The sequence below is a fragment of the Myodes glareolus genome, chromosome 9 (assembly GCF_982192425.1).
Source record: "Myodes glareolus chromosome 9, mMyoGla1.1, whole genome shotgun sequence".
NCBI classification, from domain to species: domain Eukaryota; kingdom Metazoa; phylum Chordata; class Mammalia; order Rodentia; family Cricetidae; genus Myodes; species Myodes glareolus.
The window spans coordinates 73711603-73727166 of NC_142034.1; the positions used below are offsets into that span (position 1 = coordinate 73711603).

General features: G+C 42.4%; 1 protein-coding gene across 1 annotated transcript; it reads left to right on the plus strand.

Moving 5' to 3' along the window:
* Positions 1–1175: 1175 nt before the first annotated feature.
* On the plus strand, positions 1176–2105 carry LOC125411647 (olfactory receptor 1f45-like). Its single transcript, XM_048451869.3, has one exon. The coding sequence runs from the start codon at positions 1182–1184 to the stop codon at positions 2103–2105; it is 924 nt and encodes a 307-aa protein (XP_048307826.3). The 5' UTR covers positions 1176–1181.
* Positions 2106–15564: the final 13459 nt, after the last annotated feature.

Genomic DNA, 15564 nt, shown 5'->3' on the forward strand with positions numbered 1-15564 from the left:
GATCCATTAGAAGCATTTTCTAGCTTTTAAATATTGGTGTGTGTGTGTGTGTGTGTGTGTGTGTGCGTGTGTGTGTACATGTATGTTTATGGGTATAGCTGCACGTGTGTCACAGCACCCATACATAGTTCTGCTTGTCATTTCACTATAAAAGCACTGGGATAGAAGACGTGCTCAATGGTGTGGAGTTTCAGGTGGGTTCTGGGGATTTGAACTCAGGTCTTCACACTTACATGGCATGTCTTTACCCACAGAGCCATCTCCCCAACCCACATTCTAACTCTTTGCTGCTGCTGTTGTTACGCTGGTCTATATCCATGGCAATGCTCCGGAAGTTACCTGGATTCCCAACCCAGTGCTGTGCTTAGCTCCACTCTCAGCAGCGGTCAGCTCGCTGTCTGGACCACACGAGCATCCTGTACCCAACGTCATCAATTTCCATGTCATGTGCTGTTCCTGCAGCCAGGCCATTTCTCCTGACACCTGTCGCCTCTCTGTCCCTTCCCTAGCCAGGCCTCCGATCACTCCAGGGTGACTCCCCTCCCTTCTCAGGTATAATTTCTGGTGTCTTGGTACCTACCTATTTGAGCCAGTTTGAATTTGAGGCAGGAAGATTGCATAAGCTCAGAAATTTCTGGTCAGGCCAAAGAACAATGAAAAAAAGTGTGTTTGTGTGTCTGAGATTCAAGGTGCCTATTTGTGTATGTGTGTGTGTGTTATACATGGTGTGTGTTCATGTACATATGTGTGGTTCTGGTTTTGTTTGTGTGAGAATGCTTGCCCATGTCTGTTTGTGTAACACAGAGAACAAGATCATCAGCTTGCTTTGAACTTTCACTGATATTGATCAACAAATTTGATAAAGCACCTAGGTGTCCACTCCTCAGTTTCTTCATGTAGTATATAAACTCCTAGAGTTAGTTAACTATTCTGTAAAATGGACATATATAGGGCACTTAGCAAATAAGAGAATAAAATCATAGATATTAGAATTCAATCCTTTCAAAATGGACTAATTTTTTGCTATAAAAATACATTGTAAGGGAATTTATTAACAGCTAATTCTCAACTAATGAGTAAAATTTTTCAACTCAACCAAAACTTCAACTAAAATTTTTCAGTTTCTTTACACTGTTGGTGAAAGATTTCTCTATACGAATTTCACTTTCTTCTCCAGAGACATGGATGGTGACAATCACACAACAGTCACAGAATTCCTCCTCCTGGGACTCTCTGAAGAGTCAGAACAAGAAGACGTTGTCTTTGGAATGTTCTTGGGGATGTACATGGTCACCATCGCTGGGAACCTTCTCATCATCCTGGCCATCAGCTGGGACCCTCATCTCCATACACCCATGTATTTTTTCTTGGCCAGCCTCTCCAGTGTCGACATCTGCTTTTCCTCAGTCACTGTCCCCAAGGCACTGGTGAATCACATGGTGGGAATCAAGTCCATCTCTTACACAGAGTGTATGATCCAGATGTACTTCTTGTTCATATTTGGCAATATGGACGGCTTCCTCTTGAGTGTGATGGCCTATGACCGCTATGTGGCCATTTGTCACCCACTCCACTATATCCTGATGATGAGGCCCAGATTCTGTGTCCTCCTGGTGGCCATATCATGGGTCATCACAAACCTGCATGCTCTCTTGCACACTCTCCTCATGGTTCGACTCACCTTCTGTTCCCACAATGAAGTGCCCCACTTCTACTGTGATCCCTACCTTGTCATGAAACTCTCTTGTTCTGATACCTTTGTCAATGATGTCACAGCCTTTGCTGAGGGTGGAATGATATTTATGACACCTTTTGTATGCATTGTTGTTTCCTATGCCTACATCTGCTCTAAGGTCTTGAAGAAGCCCTCTGTCCAGTGGATAAGAAAAGCCATGTCCACTTGTGGTTCCCACCTCACTGTGGTCTGTCTTTTCTATGGGGCAATCCTAGGAATTTATATGCACCCTTCTTCCTCCTACTCACTACAGGACGCAGTGGCCTCTGTCATCTTCACAGTGGTGACCCCCATGGTCAACCCTTTCATCTATAGCCTGAGGAATCGTGACATCAAAGGAGCCCTAAGGAAGATAATTCTCAGGTCCTAGAATCTGAAATTTCTGAACCAGAGGGGATTCCTAGTTGCCATGAATTTTTTCCTTATTATAGAGAGAGATCCTGACAGGTCCAGTGCTCAGCAGGATGGCTGCTGGGATTAATGATAAATGTCTATGTTCATGTTTTGATCCAGAAACTGACTAATGCTCTCTGTCACACACTCTGAAATTTATCTTCTCAAAGGGATGACTCTAAGATGCACATTTCACAGATAAGAGAAACTGAAAACATTTGGAAACATTCTGAACTGGGATGTGTTTTACATCCCCTGAGATACTGTCTATAACAGTGATCAGGGACTTTTAAGAGATATGATTATCTACCCCTATGGCCTCAAGCAGAGCTGTGGTTATCCTGGTAAATGACCCACAGAAAGTTAAATTTAGCCATACTAGACAACTAGAGGTTGCTGGTTATAGAGTGTTCCATTCTTAGGGTCTCTGGTACCTGTGGTGGTGGTGATTGTCCTTTGTACCAGGTTGAGGTCCCTGTCTCACATGCTACAATTCAGAACACTAACCTTTGGACTTCTCTTCCCACCTAACATTTCAGGGCTTTGCTCCTCAGCATGATTCTTAGGGATGCCTAGCAAGTGTCAGGAAGCCTTGCGTAGTGGTTTTACTCACCAAAACAAGCCTGTGTCTGTGCACATTTCCAAGAGCTGCAGGGAACAGATTTCCTTACAGAACTAAAGTGTCTAGAGTCACGGCGATGCCTAGAGACATGGGGAGTTGAATTAATGTCATGATTGTAATTGGAACTCAGGACTTCAAGGTCCAAGTGCAAGCCTATTCTGGAATATGTGTCAAAGTGTCCAGCCCTCTTCTAGTGTATACTAAAGGTCTAGTGTCTACAATGTCACTTGTCATGTTCTGTCCTCACATCCAGATAGTTTTGCCCTCCATCTTCTGAGTTGGGGCAGTGGTCACTCTTCAGTAGCTCTCCCTCATGGCCTCTGAGTCCTTACTTCTTTTCTTCCCCGACTCTACTGGCTTCTGTGTCCTTCCTGTCCTCACCATCAGCTCCTTCCCGACTGTCCTGCCTCTGACTGTAGTTATCTGTATCCTGGGGAATTTCACCAATTTCTCTCCCTGTACATCTCTCTCCTCCACACAGGTACCATTTGTTCCTCCTCAACTGTCACATGAGTCCTGTCACCCAACTCTCTCAGAACCACAGGAGATATAAAATATTCTTTCTGCATGTAATAAAAACTTATCAGTGATTTGGTGCAGGATTTCCCTAGAGCCACTAAACACTCCTCCTGGCCCCTCGTGAACCCAGAGTGTTACTGGTGACCCTTGAAATAGACTCCAGTCTCCCCATGGTCTCCTTTGGTCTGGTGGCAGGAATGTGTCATCCTGTGTTGGTCACTATAACATGTAATGGCCTTTGTTAAGATAATGTTGGAATAAGAGTCCTAAACCAGATGGTTACTGTTGTGGTTTGAATAAAAATGTTCCCTTTAGGACCTCAGATTTGAACTCTTGGTCCACAGTTGATATCGCTATATGTGGGGTTTATGAGGTGTGTCCTTGCTGGAGGCAATATGCCACTTGGGCTATGTGACACTTCTTGTTCACGATCTGTACCATGCTTGCGTTTGAGGATGAGTTCTCAGCTTCCCCATCCTGCAGCTGCCATGGTTCCTGCAATGATGGACTCTTATTCCTCTGGATCCATCAGTCAAAATAAACTCTCTCTCCTGTCAGCTGTGTGGTCATGTGTTTGTCACAGCCACTGTAAAGGAACTGCTACAGTAGCCCTCCTGGGAGATTTCCTTTTCCTCTGGGAGGCAGGAATTGTTAGAGTAGGCAAGGAGCTAAGGAACAGAGAGGTCAGGCAGACTCTCAAAGGAACACTTCAAAAGTTAAGTCTAACCTCGTAGTCATTTTGTGAAGTCCTAAAACAAAACCAAACTCTGGGCAGGCGACAGAGATTTTAAATTAGGTTCTATGTATCGGACTTACTTGATCCAGTTCCTAAAGGGTTCAGCTTCTTTCCCTTTAAATCTTTATTTGTCTTTGGTCACTTCACACATGATTGTGGTGTGTTTGGTTCATGGGCAATTTTAAAAAGGGAAAGATAATATTTCAGTGTGGAGTCCTCAGAATAAACAAGTGAACAGCTGGCAGCACTCAATGGCCCCAAGGCTGAGGGGGAAACCGTGGCAGTGAATAAGATCAGCTGTGATAGTATACATATAATATAAGAGATATAAAGCTAAGAAAAACTAAAAGGGGTAAACTCACTGCCGCATATGATTAGCTGCCTCCTATTCCAGGCACACATCAGAGTTAGGGGCCACAGACAACAGGTTTGGTATGACCGCAAGGTAAACTATCAGTAATGGAATGCAGTTATTTCTTCACATTGTCAAGAAGTTGGAACGTATTCCACAACCAAGGTTCAAGTTGTTGTGGGCAGAACTCATGCTAACTTAGAATTTCATGCTAAGACTCCATAAGACTATTTCTTGACTCTTTCTTAATAATAAAAATTTATTACGATTTAGGTATTTATTCTTGCACCATTTTTCTATCTCTGTGTGTGTCTCTCTGTCTCTGTGTCTCTCTCTGTGTCTCTTTGCCAACATGCATGTGGAAGTCAGAGGACTGTGGGATTCCTAAATCATTCTGGTCCATTTTCAGTATGGTGTTCATCAGGGAATCCCACCCAGCAGGAGGCACTGGGCTCCCATCTTCCCTATCTAGCAGCTGGTGCCTGCTTGCAGAGTGCTTTTGCATTTATTCTAGGACTGAAGAAAAGTTGCAGTTGACTATGTGACTAAGTCCTTCTATCTGGAAAGGGAGGGGCGCATCTCAAGCCCCAGGAGAATGGGGAGTTTGGCAGGGACTGTACTAAGATTGTACCTCCCAGAAAAACTCAGTCAATGAGATATTCAGGGGGCAAGGAAACACAGTCAGGAACATAAGAACCAGATTCTTGCTTCATTTTCTCAGGGTTGATGCCTTCTTTCCCAGTTCATAATAGTTTATTTTATGGTTCTGAGTCTCTAGTGCTCTTTTAAATTTTTTGTTCATTTTATATTATATGGTATTTGCATGTATGTATTTATGTGTATCATCTATGCATGATGTTCACGGAGACCCGAATAACATCAGATCCACTGAGACTGGAGTCAGAAACAATTGAGTGCATGTGGTGCTGAGAATTATGCTGGGATTCTCTGTTAGAACCGCCAGTGATCCTAACCACTCAGACACTTCTCTGGGCCCCTTAGGAATCTTATTATCAAGCGAGGATCATCATTTTTCACACTGCCACAGGGGATTCAATTTGGGTCCTCAAGCTTGGTAGCAAGCACCTTGAACCAGAGAGCCATCTCACTGGTCCTGGTTCTTTGGTCTGGTCCCATTACCTGCTCTGCTTACTTGTAAGTTTACTATTCTCCTAAACTCCTTTTTTTTCCCATTTAAGTTTCTTTGGCCTTCCTTCTGGTCTCTTTGGGTGAATTCTCCTTGAATTTTAGGCAATTAAACCCAAGAATCAGATAGTTTTGAGTGCGCCTGTGTGTTTCTCTCCCACTGGTCTTTCTTTTGTCAGTGGAATATATCCATGTTAAGCCTTAGAAAAAGACATTATACATTTCCATTTGGGTGTCCTGAACAGGTGACTGATGGGTCTTTTAATAAACTCAAATAGTAATGGTGACTAGGGAAGGAGCAGCCCCCTTTGGTTTCTCAGCATCCACCCTTGAGTGTTTGTGGTCCATAGACCTGGAAACATGCTGCTCTGGGACAAGACAGTGAGAGGCTTGTCTTGACAAACTGGTTTTAAAGATTTATTTGTCTGGGTCTGGTGGAAGATACCTTTAATCCCAGCACTCAAAGACATAGTTAGCAGGATCTCTGTGAGTATCAGGCCAGTTATGGTTACATGGTAAGGCTCTGTTTCAAAAACACAAAACAAAAAAATATTTTTATTTTGTAAGTGTGAATGTTTGACCTTGTCTAATGCAATAAACTGGAGATTGAGTGAGGAAGGCAGTGGACATCCTGCTCTCGCTTCCACATGTGCATATGCAGGGGCGCACACCTAAATACACATATGTGTACGCAACATACACACATACACACAGACACACACACATACACACACACACACACACAAGCACCACACACCACGTAGCTCACATATTATTACTTTTGACAAAAACTAAAGTCAATAATGAAGAAATGCCAATAGCATGTCTAGAATGTAATCCTAAATATTACAAATCAAACAACACTCTCCTAATTATACATGGGACAAATGGTAGTTTATAGTAGCATTTCCAGGGACCCCAAATGACCCCAGGTGAGCTGACAGAGGTCTGAGAAGGATAGTTTTTCCTCACATATGACATGGAGACGTGATCTTTTTAATTTTTGTCCCCCATCTATGAAATGACATCCCAATTGTTTCTGAAAATGCTGACAGTTGATAAATACTATAAAAATCTCTGTGTCCAGTGACTACAACAAAGGCAAGAGCAGGAGCAGGCACAGTAGAGAAGGGATCATTTGAGTTATTAGGTTGACTTGAGAGCCCCCATTAGCCCCGACAATGTCTTTAAGACATAACCTTCACATCCTAGACTGCACAGGAAATGAAAAAAGAAACCTGAATCTCCCTATGCTCAGAGATAAGATCTGATCTTACTCTTACGATGCTGTAATAAATCCTCAAGACCAAAGCAACTTAGAGAAGAAACAGTTTATGTTGTCTCACAGTCCCAGAGGGAGAGCCCTTAATGGCAAGGAAGGCAGGGCATGGCAGCAGGAATAGGAAGTTGGCTGATCACATTTTCATCCACACATAGGAAACAGTAAAAAGAGAAAAGGAAGTGGGATGAGACTATAAACTCTCAATGCCCACACCCTCTGATGTACTTCCTTCAGAAGACTGTGCCTCCTAAAGGGTTCCACACAGCACCACCAACTGGGGATGAAGTGCTCAAACATAAGACCTAATAGAGGCCATTTCTCATTGAGCCCTAGCATGATCATTACAACCTACTTCTGTGCAGTTCTTTCTTGCCTCTAACTTGTAAAGAAGAGAGAGCCAGACATACAAATGTCACAGCATTTCCCAAAGGATTCTGATACATCACACAAAACTGTGGATGCTCAATGAAGAAATCTGGGGATGCACAGACTTTTTTTAACGAGCTCAGTTCTCTTTATAGTCAGTTTTCTTCTTCCTGAAACATAGAAGGTTGACATGAAACTGTGAAGCATTTGTTTAATTGATATTCTTTATCAATAAGTATCAATAGGTATCAATAAGTTGCCATAAGAACCTAACAGATCAGAGACATGACGAAGAAACCACCAATGACCTCCTCTCTCTCTGCTGTTCTTCAATCCAAAAGGCTGAGATCCACTCTCAGCCCCACTATTTCCTGACTCCTATCTGTCCTCAGTCCTCCAAGAACTCTTTGGTTAATTTTGCTCAGCTAGTGGCTAGCTCCATCCCCTAACTCAAAGCAAATCTTATTGTCAGAATGTGATCAACTATCACACAGCAATACTGACTGTGATTAACCCCGCCTCTTCCATCTAATGCTGAAGCTTCTCTCACTGACATCACTTATGCATGGCCACTCCATGATTTCATCACCATAGGCGCCTTAATGGATCATCATCAAATCTTATGGGAAGCTCCTGAGGATGTGACTGGAGAATGACTAAATAAATCCATTTGGAAGAGAAAAAGGGATGATAAGATCAGTGGTGCTAATGTCTGGGAGTGGTACATCTAGGAGTAGGCATTTTGGATGTGATCCAATTAGGTGTGTCAACAAACTTCAATCTCCCAGCCACTTCAACTGCAATTGATGACAGAGATGATACAGTGAAACTATCTTTCAAGAAGTTTTGAGGAAGAAATGTGAATAGAAAATTGTTCCATCACTCACTAAGTATCCTGACCTGACCTCCCTGACACTTGAGAAATGCATTTGCCTCTGTTCTCCTGAGGATAATGGAGTGTACAACTGGTTACACAGGAGGACACCTCTTCATCTTGGTCTTCACCAGGCTCATAGTCCAGACAGATGAAGCTCAGAAATGGAGCCCTGGCTATAATCATCCTGCATTCCTTTGCGTTCAATGAAGACTGGAATCACTGGGGGATTTTACCTCCTGCTCTTAGGGTTCACATGCAAGAAGGTTTGTGAACTGTGCACATTGGGTGGAACTTGTAGATAAGTCATATCAGAGTAGAGGAATGCAAATCCCACATGGTTGGCTTCCCAAACTCGGCATGGTCTCATTCCCAGACAGTCAGGGAGGAAGGACCTCCAGGGTAGTGAAGATGCTGCCATGGTTACTGTGGACAAGACTGTAAGCTCAGGTGCAGCTATTCCAGTGAGGAGATATGTGGTTGGGTTCTGTCTGTGCTCTCAAGGATGTCAAGGGCTCCAGTGTGAAATAGATGAGGGTAGGAACTCAGATATGGATCTGATATGTAATATGGAAGAAAATGGTCCTGAATTTAACTCCATTTCAAAGCCTGAGACATGCTAATGAAGAAATGACCATAGCAATGTTGCACAGGACACAGTGTAACACTCAGCCAACCAGATGAGTTTCATCATACAAACTCTTTTACAATGGACACATTCACTTACTTTAAACTGTCAACTTATCAATCTAGAGTCCCCTGGGAAGGGAGTCTCATTGAGGGATTATGTAGATTAGGATGGCCTGTGAGCATGTTCGTGTTGAGTTATCTTAAGGTGGGAATATCTGCCCACGATGAGTGGCAGCTCTTCCCTAGGCTGATGGTCCTGGCTTGCATGAGGTAGAGAAAGGGAGCTGAGCACCAGCATTCCTACACTCCTCTCTCTATTGCTCTCCCCTATTTAGAGATCCCTGTGATTCCTCATTGTGAGCTCCTGCCATCAAGACTTCCCATCAATGACCTACTGTAACCTGGAATTGTGTGGCGGTTTGAATGAGAATGACCACAATAGGGTCATCTACTGGGATGCTTTGTCTCTACTTTGAAGAGATGTTTGGAAAGGATTAGGAGGTGTGGCCTTGCTGGAGGAGGTGTGCCACTCAGTGCAGGCTTTGAGGTTTCACAAACCCATTCCACACTCAATCTCCTCCCTCTTTCCCTATCTCAATCTCTCTCTCTCTCTCTCTCTCTCTCTCTCTCTCTCTCTCTCTCTCTCTCTCATTAATTAGTCAGTCTACCCAAACTAGTAATTTACTTGTCTCAAAAGCCAGAGTAAAAGGCTCCTGAAGAACAACATAAAATGCTGGCCTCTGGCACACATGTGCACAGACATACACAGTCAAACACAGACGCAGATGCAGATGCACACTCACACACTCACACTGACATACTAAGAATAGAAATCCAGAGATGCTGTTTAACATTTGCCTTGTTAATTTAGCACCCCTACAGGGATTGTACATTCTAAGTTTTTTTAAAAAAAAAAAACCAAAAAACAAAAAACAAAAAAAAACAGATAATATGGAGGAAGTTTCCCAGCTGGTCTGAGATTGATTTCTATATGTACTTAGCCCAAACTCTATGGTGTCTTCAGCACTGGGTTATTCGTGTGTCATTATAGTAATGACAATGACAATAGACTGTACTGTTTGGGGTTCCACCAGGGTCTCCTTCACAATAACTTTGTACATAATATGACTGATGCACTTAAACACCACCCACTGCTATGGTTACCTGCACAATATATAGCAAGATGAAGTCTGTCAGAATTCCAAACTGGATGAAAAGCTTACAAGTCTCCTTGCCTAACTGAGAAGCTATTGGAAATTCACAGCTGCTGATGGAGAAAGAATCATTCATCTGTGAGAGTGTAGCCACCAGTAGGTTGTCCATATTCCTGTGGATGATACACACACACACAGACACACAGTCAGACACACACACATAAACACATGTATTGGTAGCACTAGCTGGATTTAGCAGGCATTTAAACAATCAATTAAGAGAGGACATGATGTCTAGGTGTTTACTTGGGGTAAATCTGTGAAGAGTTGGAGGGGAAATAGAAGCAGATATGGTCACGTTTCTTTGTATACATATATGAAATTCTCAGAAAATTTTAAAAAGGAAAAATAAAAACCTGAAAATTAAAAGAGAAAAACAAAACATGAAATTTGTATTTTTAGTTCATATATTCAAAATGATATTTGTCCTCTCCTACACAGCTTCATGATATAAGGTACTGATAGTAGGACTTTGGGAAAATAGGACTCTGTGCAGAGCGGCTCTAAGAATAAAAAACTCTGCCTAGCCTCGAGACCCAGGGGACTGCACTGTGCAGCCATCTTGTCCTCAGAGAGGTGCAACAGTGTCATCTGTCTCGGTGACATGGCCTCCTCTGAAAATTCTACTTTTGGTAACTAAATCTTAATGGACACTCGCAGTCATGGCCCTCAATTGGCACATTTGTGCACTACTTTCTAGGCCAGCATTTCCATGGGAAGCCTTATCTCCAGGAGATACGTCCCTCTGAATATAAGCAAAAGAGAACAAAAGAACACGAAGAGATCACGGGATCAGAAGGCAAAGCAGAGTACTCCTGGGTCAGTCCCTGGTTTTCTCCGGGCCCAGACACATTTGGATGAAGAGCAAAGAGGCCCTTTGCTCAACTCTTGGAATTTCTTTGTGCAACTTTGATTTTTGTTCACAGACAGCAGCAAGAATGAAGAAACCTGGGCATCAGGATCCAAGGGCAATCTGAAAAGTGACAGGAAACTAGAGAGGCTCCACCCATGCAGTCTGTCCAATGGAAGCTGTTTCTACTAACTCTCTGTATTACTGACAACAGGAAAGCCACTGTCGTGCTCCATAGGAAACTAGTCAAAGACTGTAAGCTGCTTGGATGTCCCCCTGGCCAACTCTAGAGCACATCTTTAGGTGAGGGGAAGGAGAACTTCTTTGACATCTGATATTTGATGGATCCTCTTGTACTTCACCAATTTAATAAACAAATGAAATAACCACTGCTAGAGAAAGCCATGCCTGCCTTTCTGACTCGTGTTGAATATACTCTACATTCAAGAAGCCCAAGGGAGGCTTGGGTGGTCAGGCAGCTATGCTTCTTACCACCAGGAATAAGGAATTTGTCTCTTATTTAGTGAAATGTGAAGCCCCTGTGTATGTTATGGCAATACGCATGTTGCAAATCAGACCCTAAGTTCTTAAATTATAGTATTAGATTCACCATTGCTTTAGCTTCCGTTGCCCTCCCAGTCTCACTATTTTAGGTTTTTTTAAAAAACATCATTAGATAATCACTTAGCACTGATAAAGTCTCTGTGGTTATATTCTAGAGTTGAGTACCACTTTGCAGTCATTGATATCAATACAAGCCTTCAGAAATTTTATCGAGTGCAATTTAAATCTAAAAACTTGAAAATAAAGAATGAAAGAAGCGGCCATCTATTTTGGAGACATGTCAGTTTCATAAGAGGTTCTGATACTACAACTGTTGCCATATTAACAAATTTTCACAAAGCCATCTTTTTCTAGGAAAACAAGGAAACCTAGCATAATGGAATTCTGGATCTCCACCTTGGTAAGTGACTTCATCTTGGTGGGGACTCTGGAGGACAGTGGCTCTCCTGAACAGCTCTGTGCTGCAATCACAGCTCCGTACATATTGACTCTGCCCAGCAATGGACTGCTTCTCCTGGTCATCACAGTGGTTGCCCGGCTCCATGTGCCCATGTATTTCCTGCTTCGACAACTCTCTCATGGAGCTCCTCCAGACGTTAGTCATCACTTCCAAGGCTATCATGGATTCTTTGTTTAAAGACAACACTATCTCCTTTGGAGGTTGTACCCTTCAGATGTTTCTATGAGTGGCAACTGGTGGTGCAGAGGACCTCCATCTGGCCTTCATAGTACCTTTATACGTTACTTGACATTTTTCCTTTATAGCTCTTAATATTCTTTCTTTATTCTGTATGTTTTGTATTTTGATTATTAAATGGCAAGGGGAATTTTTTTGATCCAGTCTATTTGGTGTTCTGTAAGCTTCTTATACCTTCATAGGGATATCCTTCTTTAGGTTTGGAAAGTTTTCTTCTATAGTTTTGTTGAATATATTTTCTGTTTCTTTGAGCTGGTGTTCTTCTCCTTCTTCTACCCCTATTATTCTTAGGTTTGGTCTTTTCATAGTGTCCCAGATTTACTGGATGTTTTGTGTTAAGAATTTGTTGAATTTAATGTTTTCTTTGAGTCTATTTTCTCTATAGTATCTTCAGTGCCTGAGATTCTTTCTTCTATCTCTTGTATTCTGTTGGTTATACTTGTCTCTGTAGGTACTGTTTGTTAACCCAGATTTTCCATAACCAGCCATAACATCAGTTTGTGTTTTTTTTATTACCTCCATTTCTGTCTTCACGTCTTTTACTGTTTCCTTTACCTGTTTGATTGCTTTTTCTTGGTTTTCTTGGGTATCTTTGAGGGATTTATTAATTTCTTCTAACTTTTTGTTTGTCTTCTCTTCTATTTCTTTAAGGGAGTTTTTCACTTCATCTTTAAATGTCTCCATCATTTCCATAAAGTTACATTTACAGTTGTTGTCTTCTAGTTTTTGGGGGGTTAGGATGATCAAGTCTTCCTGCTGAGTGTCCACTGGATTCACGTGTTATCATGTTGCTTTTTAGGATGATGGAGGAAATCTTGCATTGGTGCCTATCCATCTCTTCCTTCAAATGAGGCCAGCAGTGTCTTGGTTGGCATCTTGGTCCAATCTTTGCTGTAGTTGTCTGAGTACTTGGGAGTTTTTCTTTGCCCTCTCTTAGGTTCCCTCAGCACTGGAGCAGGCTGTGTCATGAAGCGGGCTTGGGGGCAGGGTGGATTGGGGGGAAAAAAGCCCAGCAGCAGGAACACTTCCGGATGGATGGCCAGAAAAGTTTAGGGTGTTGGGGAGGAACCCCTGGGTTCTGTCCCACTGGGAAAGTCCCAGAGAGTGGTTTTTCCAGCTATCCCACAATGTGGTCACTGATTCATCTCTCCAGTTCCCTCAGCACTAGAGCAGGCTCTGTTGGAGGGTTTCAAGGACCTGGCAGGTGAAAAGGTGGGGTTGTGGGAAGGGTGGATTGGAAGAAAGAAAGCCCAGCAGCAGGAACACTCCCAACTGGCTCTCTGGTCCCCTCAGCACTGGAGTAGGCTGTGTTGCAGGGCTCCAAGGATGTTGCATGCGAAAAGGCAGACTTGAGGGCAGGATGGGTTGGGGTAAAGAAAGCCCAATACCAGGAGCACACCCTACTGGGTGGCCAGAAAAGCTTAGGGAGATGGGGACGGGTTGGATTCTGTCCCACTGAGAAGGTCCCAGAGAGTGGCTCTTCTGGTTATCCAGCAATGTGGCCATTGACTCACCTCTCCAGTCCAATCAGCACTGGAGAAGTTTTGAGTGTTGAAATTACACACTATGATCTTTAAAACATGAAAACTGACCATATTTTTCCTAAGAGTTTGTTTGCGTGTTTGGATTTGGCTTTGCTTTCGGTTTGTCCTTTGCATTTTCTAATTAATGCAAATGTTACTAATGGTCTTATTGTCCCTTTCATTTTCTACATTGTTTTGTTCCTGCACCATTAGATAGGACACCAGCAAAAAGCTGAACTTGGGTTATCAGAACATACCTCTAACCTTGGCCCATGGGTGGGGGTGAGAAGGTTTAGTCTTTCACCTTAAATTTCTTTGCTGCAAGGTTTTGAATTTGATTGATTGTTGAATGATTGACTGACTGATTGTTGGTTGATTGGTTGTAAAAAGTTTTTCTCAAATGGAAACTCCTCCCTTTGACTTCCTTAAGTGACTGACTGAAAACACTGGAACAGGAGGGAAAGCTGATAATCCTCTCATGTTCAGGTAAGCCTTTGTAGCTCTCGGTTCCAGTGAGGTTAACATCCCTGCCCTTCTCTGAGGTGTCCCTTAGAGCAATCAAAACATACCCCTGTAATTGGGTTTTTGTTTTGTTTTGCTCATTCTTTTGAGGTCCACAACCCAGCTCCCAAATAAATGGACGGAGATTTATTCTTACTTATGAATGCTTGGCTATATCTTGGCTTGTTTCAAGACAGCTTTTCTAACTTAAATTATCCCATTCCTCTTTAACTATATTTTGCCTTTTGACTTTTTACCTTTTTTTATTCTATATATCTTTCATTCCTTCTTACTTCTTGACTGACCCTGTGGCTGAGTGGCTGGGCAGTGGCTTGCTCTTCTCCTTTTCTTGTACCTTGCTCTCCTCTCAAGTCTAGATCTCTCCAATTTATTCTCTCTGCCTGGCAGCCCTGTCTATTTCTCTCTCCTGCCTGGTTACTGGCTCTTTGGTTCTCTATTAAACCAAACGGGTGTTTTGGGAGGACAAGGTAACACAGTTTCACAGAGTTAAACAAATGTAGTTTAAAAGAATGTGACACATCTTTGCAGCATTAAAAAAAAATATTCCACAGTTTAAGATATAACACATCTTTAATGTTCCACAACATCCACCCACTAATTTTGGAAGGCACAGGCCCAGTGATCCTTTGAGAACCAGCTCTTTCAGAGAGTGGACTGCTCTCCATGCTTAGGAATGGGGAGAGTGCTTCATGCATGCCAAGCCCTTTCTCACCAAAGAGCTGCAGCTTTAATTTGTCAGAAAGTCCCTGTTACCCCATGTTGGGAGCAAGTTCTGGAGCTCTGAAATAGCTAATTATAGAGGGTTTGAGAGATGGCGCAGAGGTTAAGTGTATTGACTGCTCTTCTAGAGGTCTTGAGGTCAATTCTTAGCAACCACATGGTGTCTCACAGTCATCTATAGTGATATCTAGTGCCCTCTTCTGGCATGTAGGCAGAACACAGAATACATAATACATATTTTTAAAAGTTTAAAAAATAGCTAATTATCACAGTTGCTTTGCTTGCTGATTGCCATTTAGGGTGACCAATTCCCTACAAGGTTCTGTCCATCACTGCACTGGTGTTTGGCTCAGTGCTTTATTCTCTTGTCTGTGAGAATGTTTGGACTATTCTATGCTTTGATTACAGGAGTTTATATTCAGGATTTACGCGTAAATAGAGACACATCTGTTTCTATGCAACTCTTGTGTTAACCCTAATAGCCTGGTAAAAGTGTCTTGTATTTCTATTGTCATTTACTGTTTCTCAGTTAGAGACAAACAGAAAGCCTCTTCTCTGGAATGCTGGAATCAGCTGTTTATTAGGAAGACACATTCCCTTCTGCAATTCTGTCTCTATGCTTCACAGTGTCCAGAATCTGCTCACATTACTGTCATCTGTATTCTTGTATGTTCCTATCATGAGTATGATCTGCTTGGCCATTCCATCAAGTAACAGGACATGGTCAATGCATATGAAGGCTATTTAGTACTATTCGTTAATTGAAAATATTCATAGCTTGCTGGACCATTTCTGCATTTAATTGTAGTTGTACTCTTT

Coding starts and splice junctions, on each gene's coding strand:
- LOC125411647 (XM_048451869.3), top strand. CDS start 1,182: ATGGATGGTGACAATCACACAACAGTCACAGAATTCCTCCTCCTGGGA.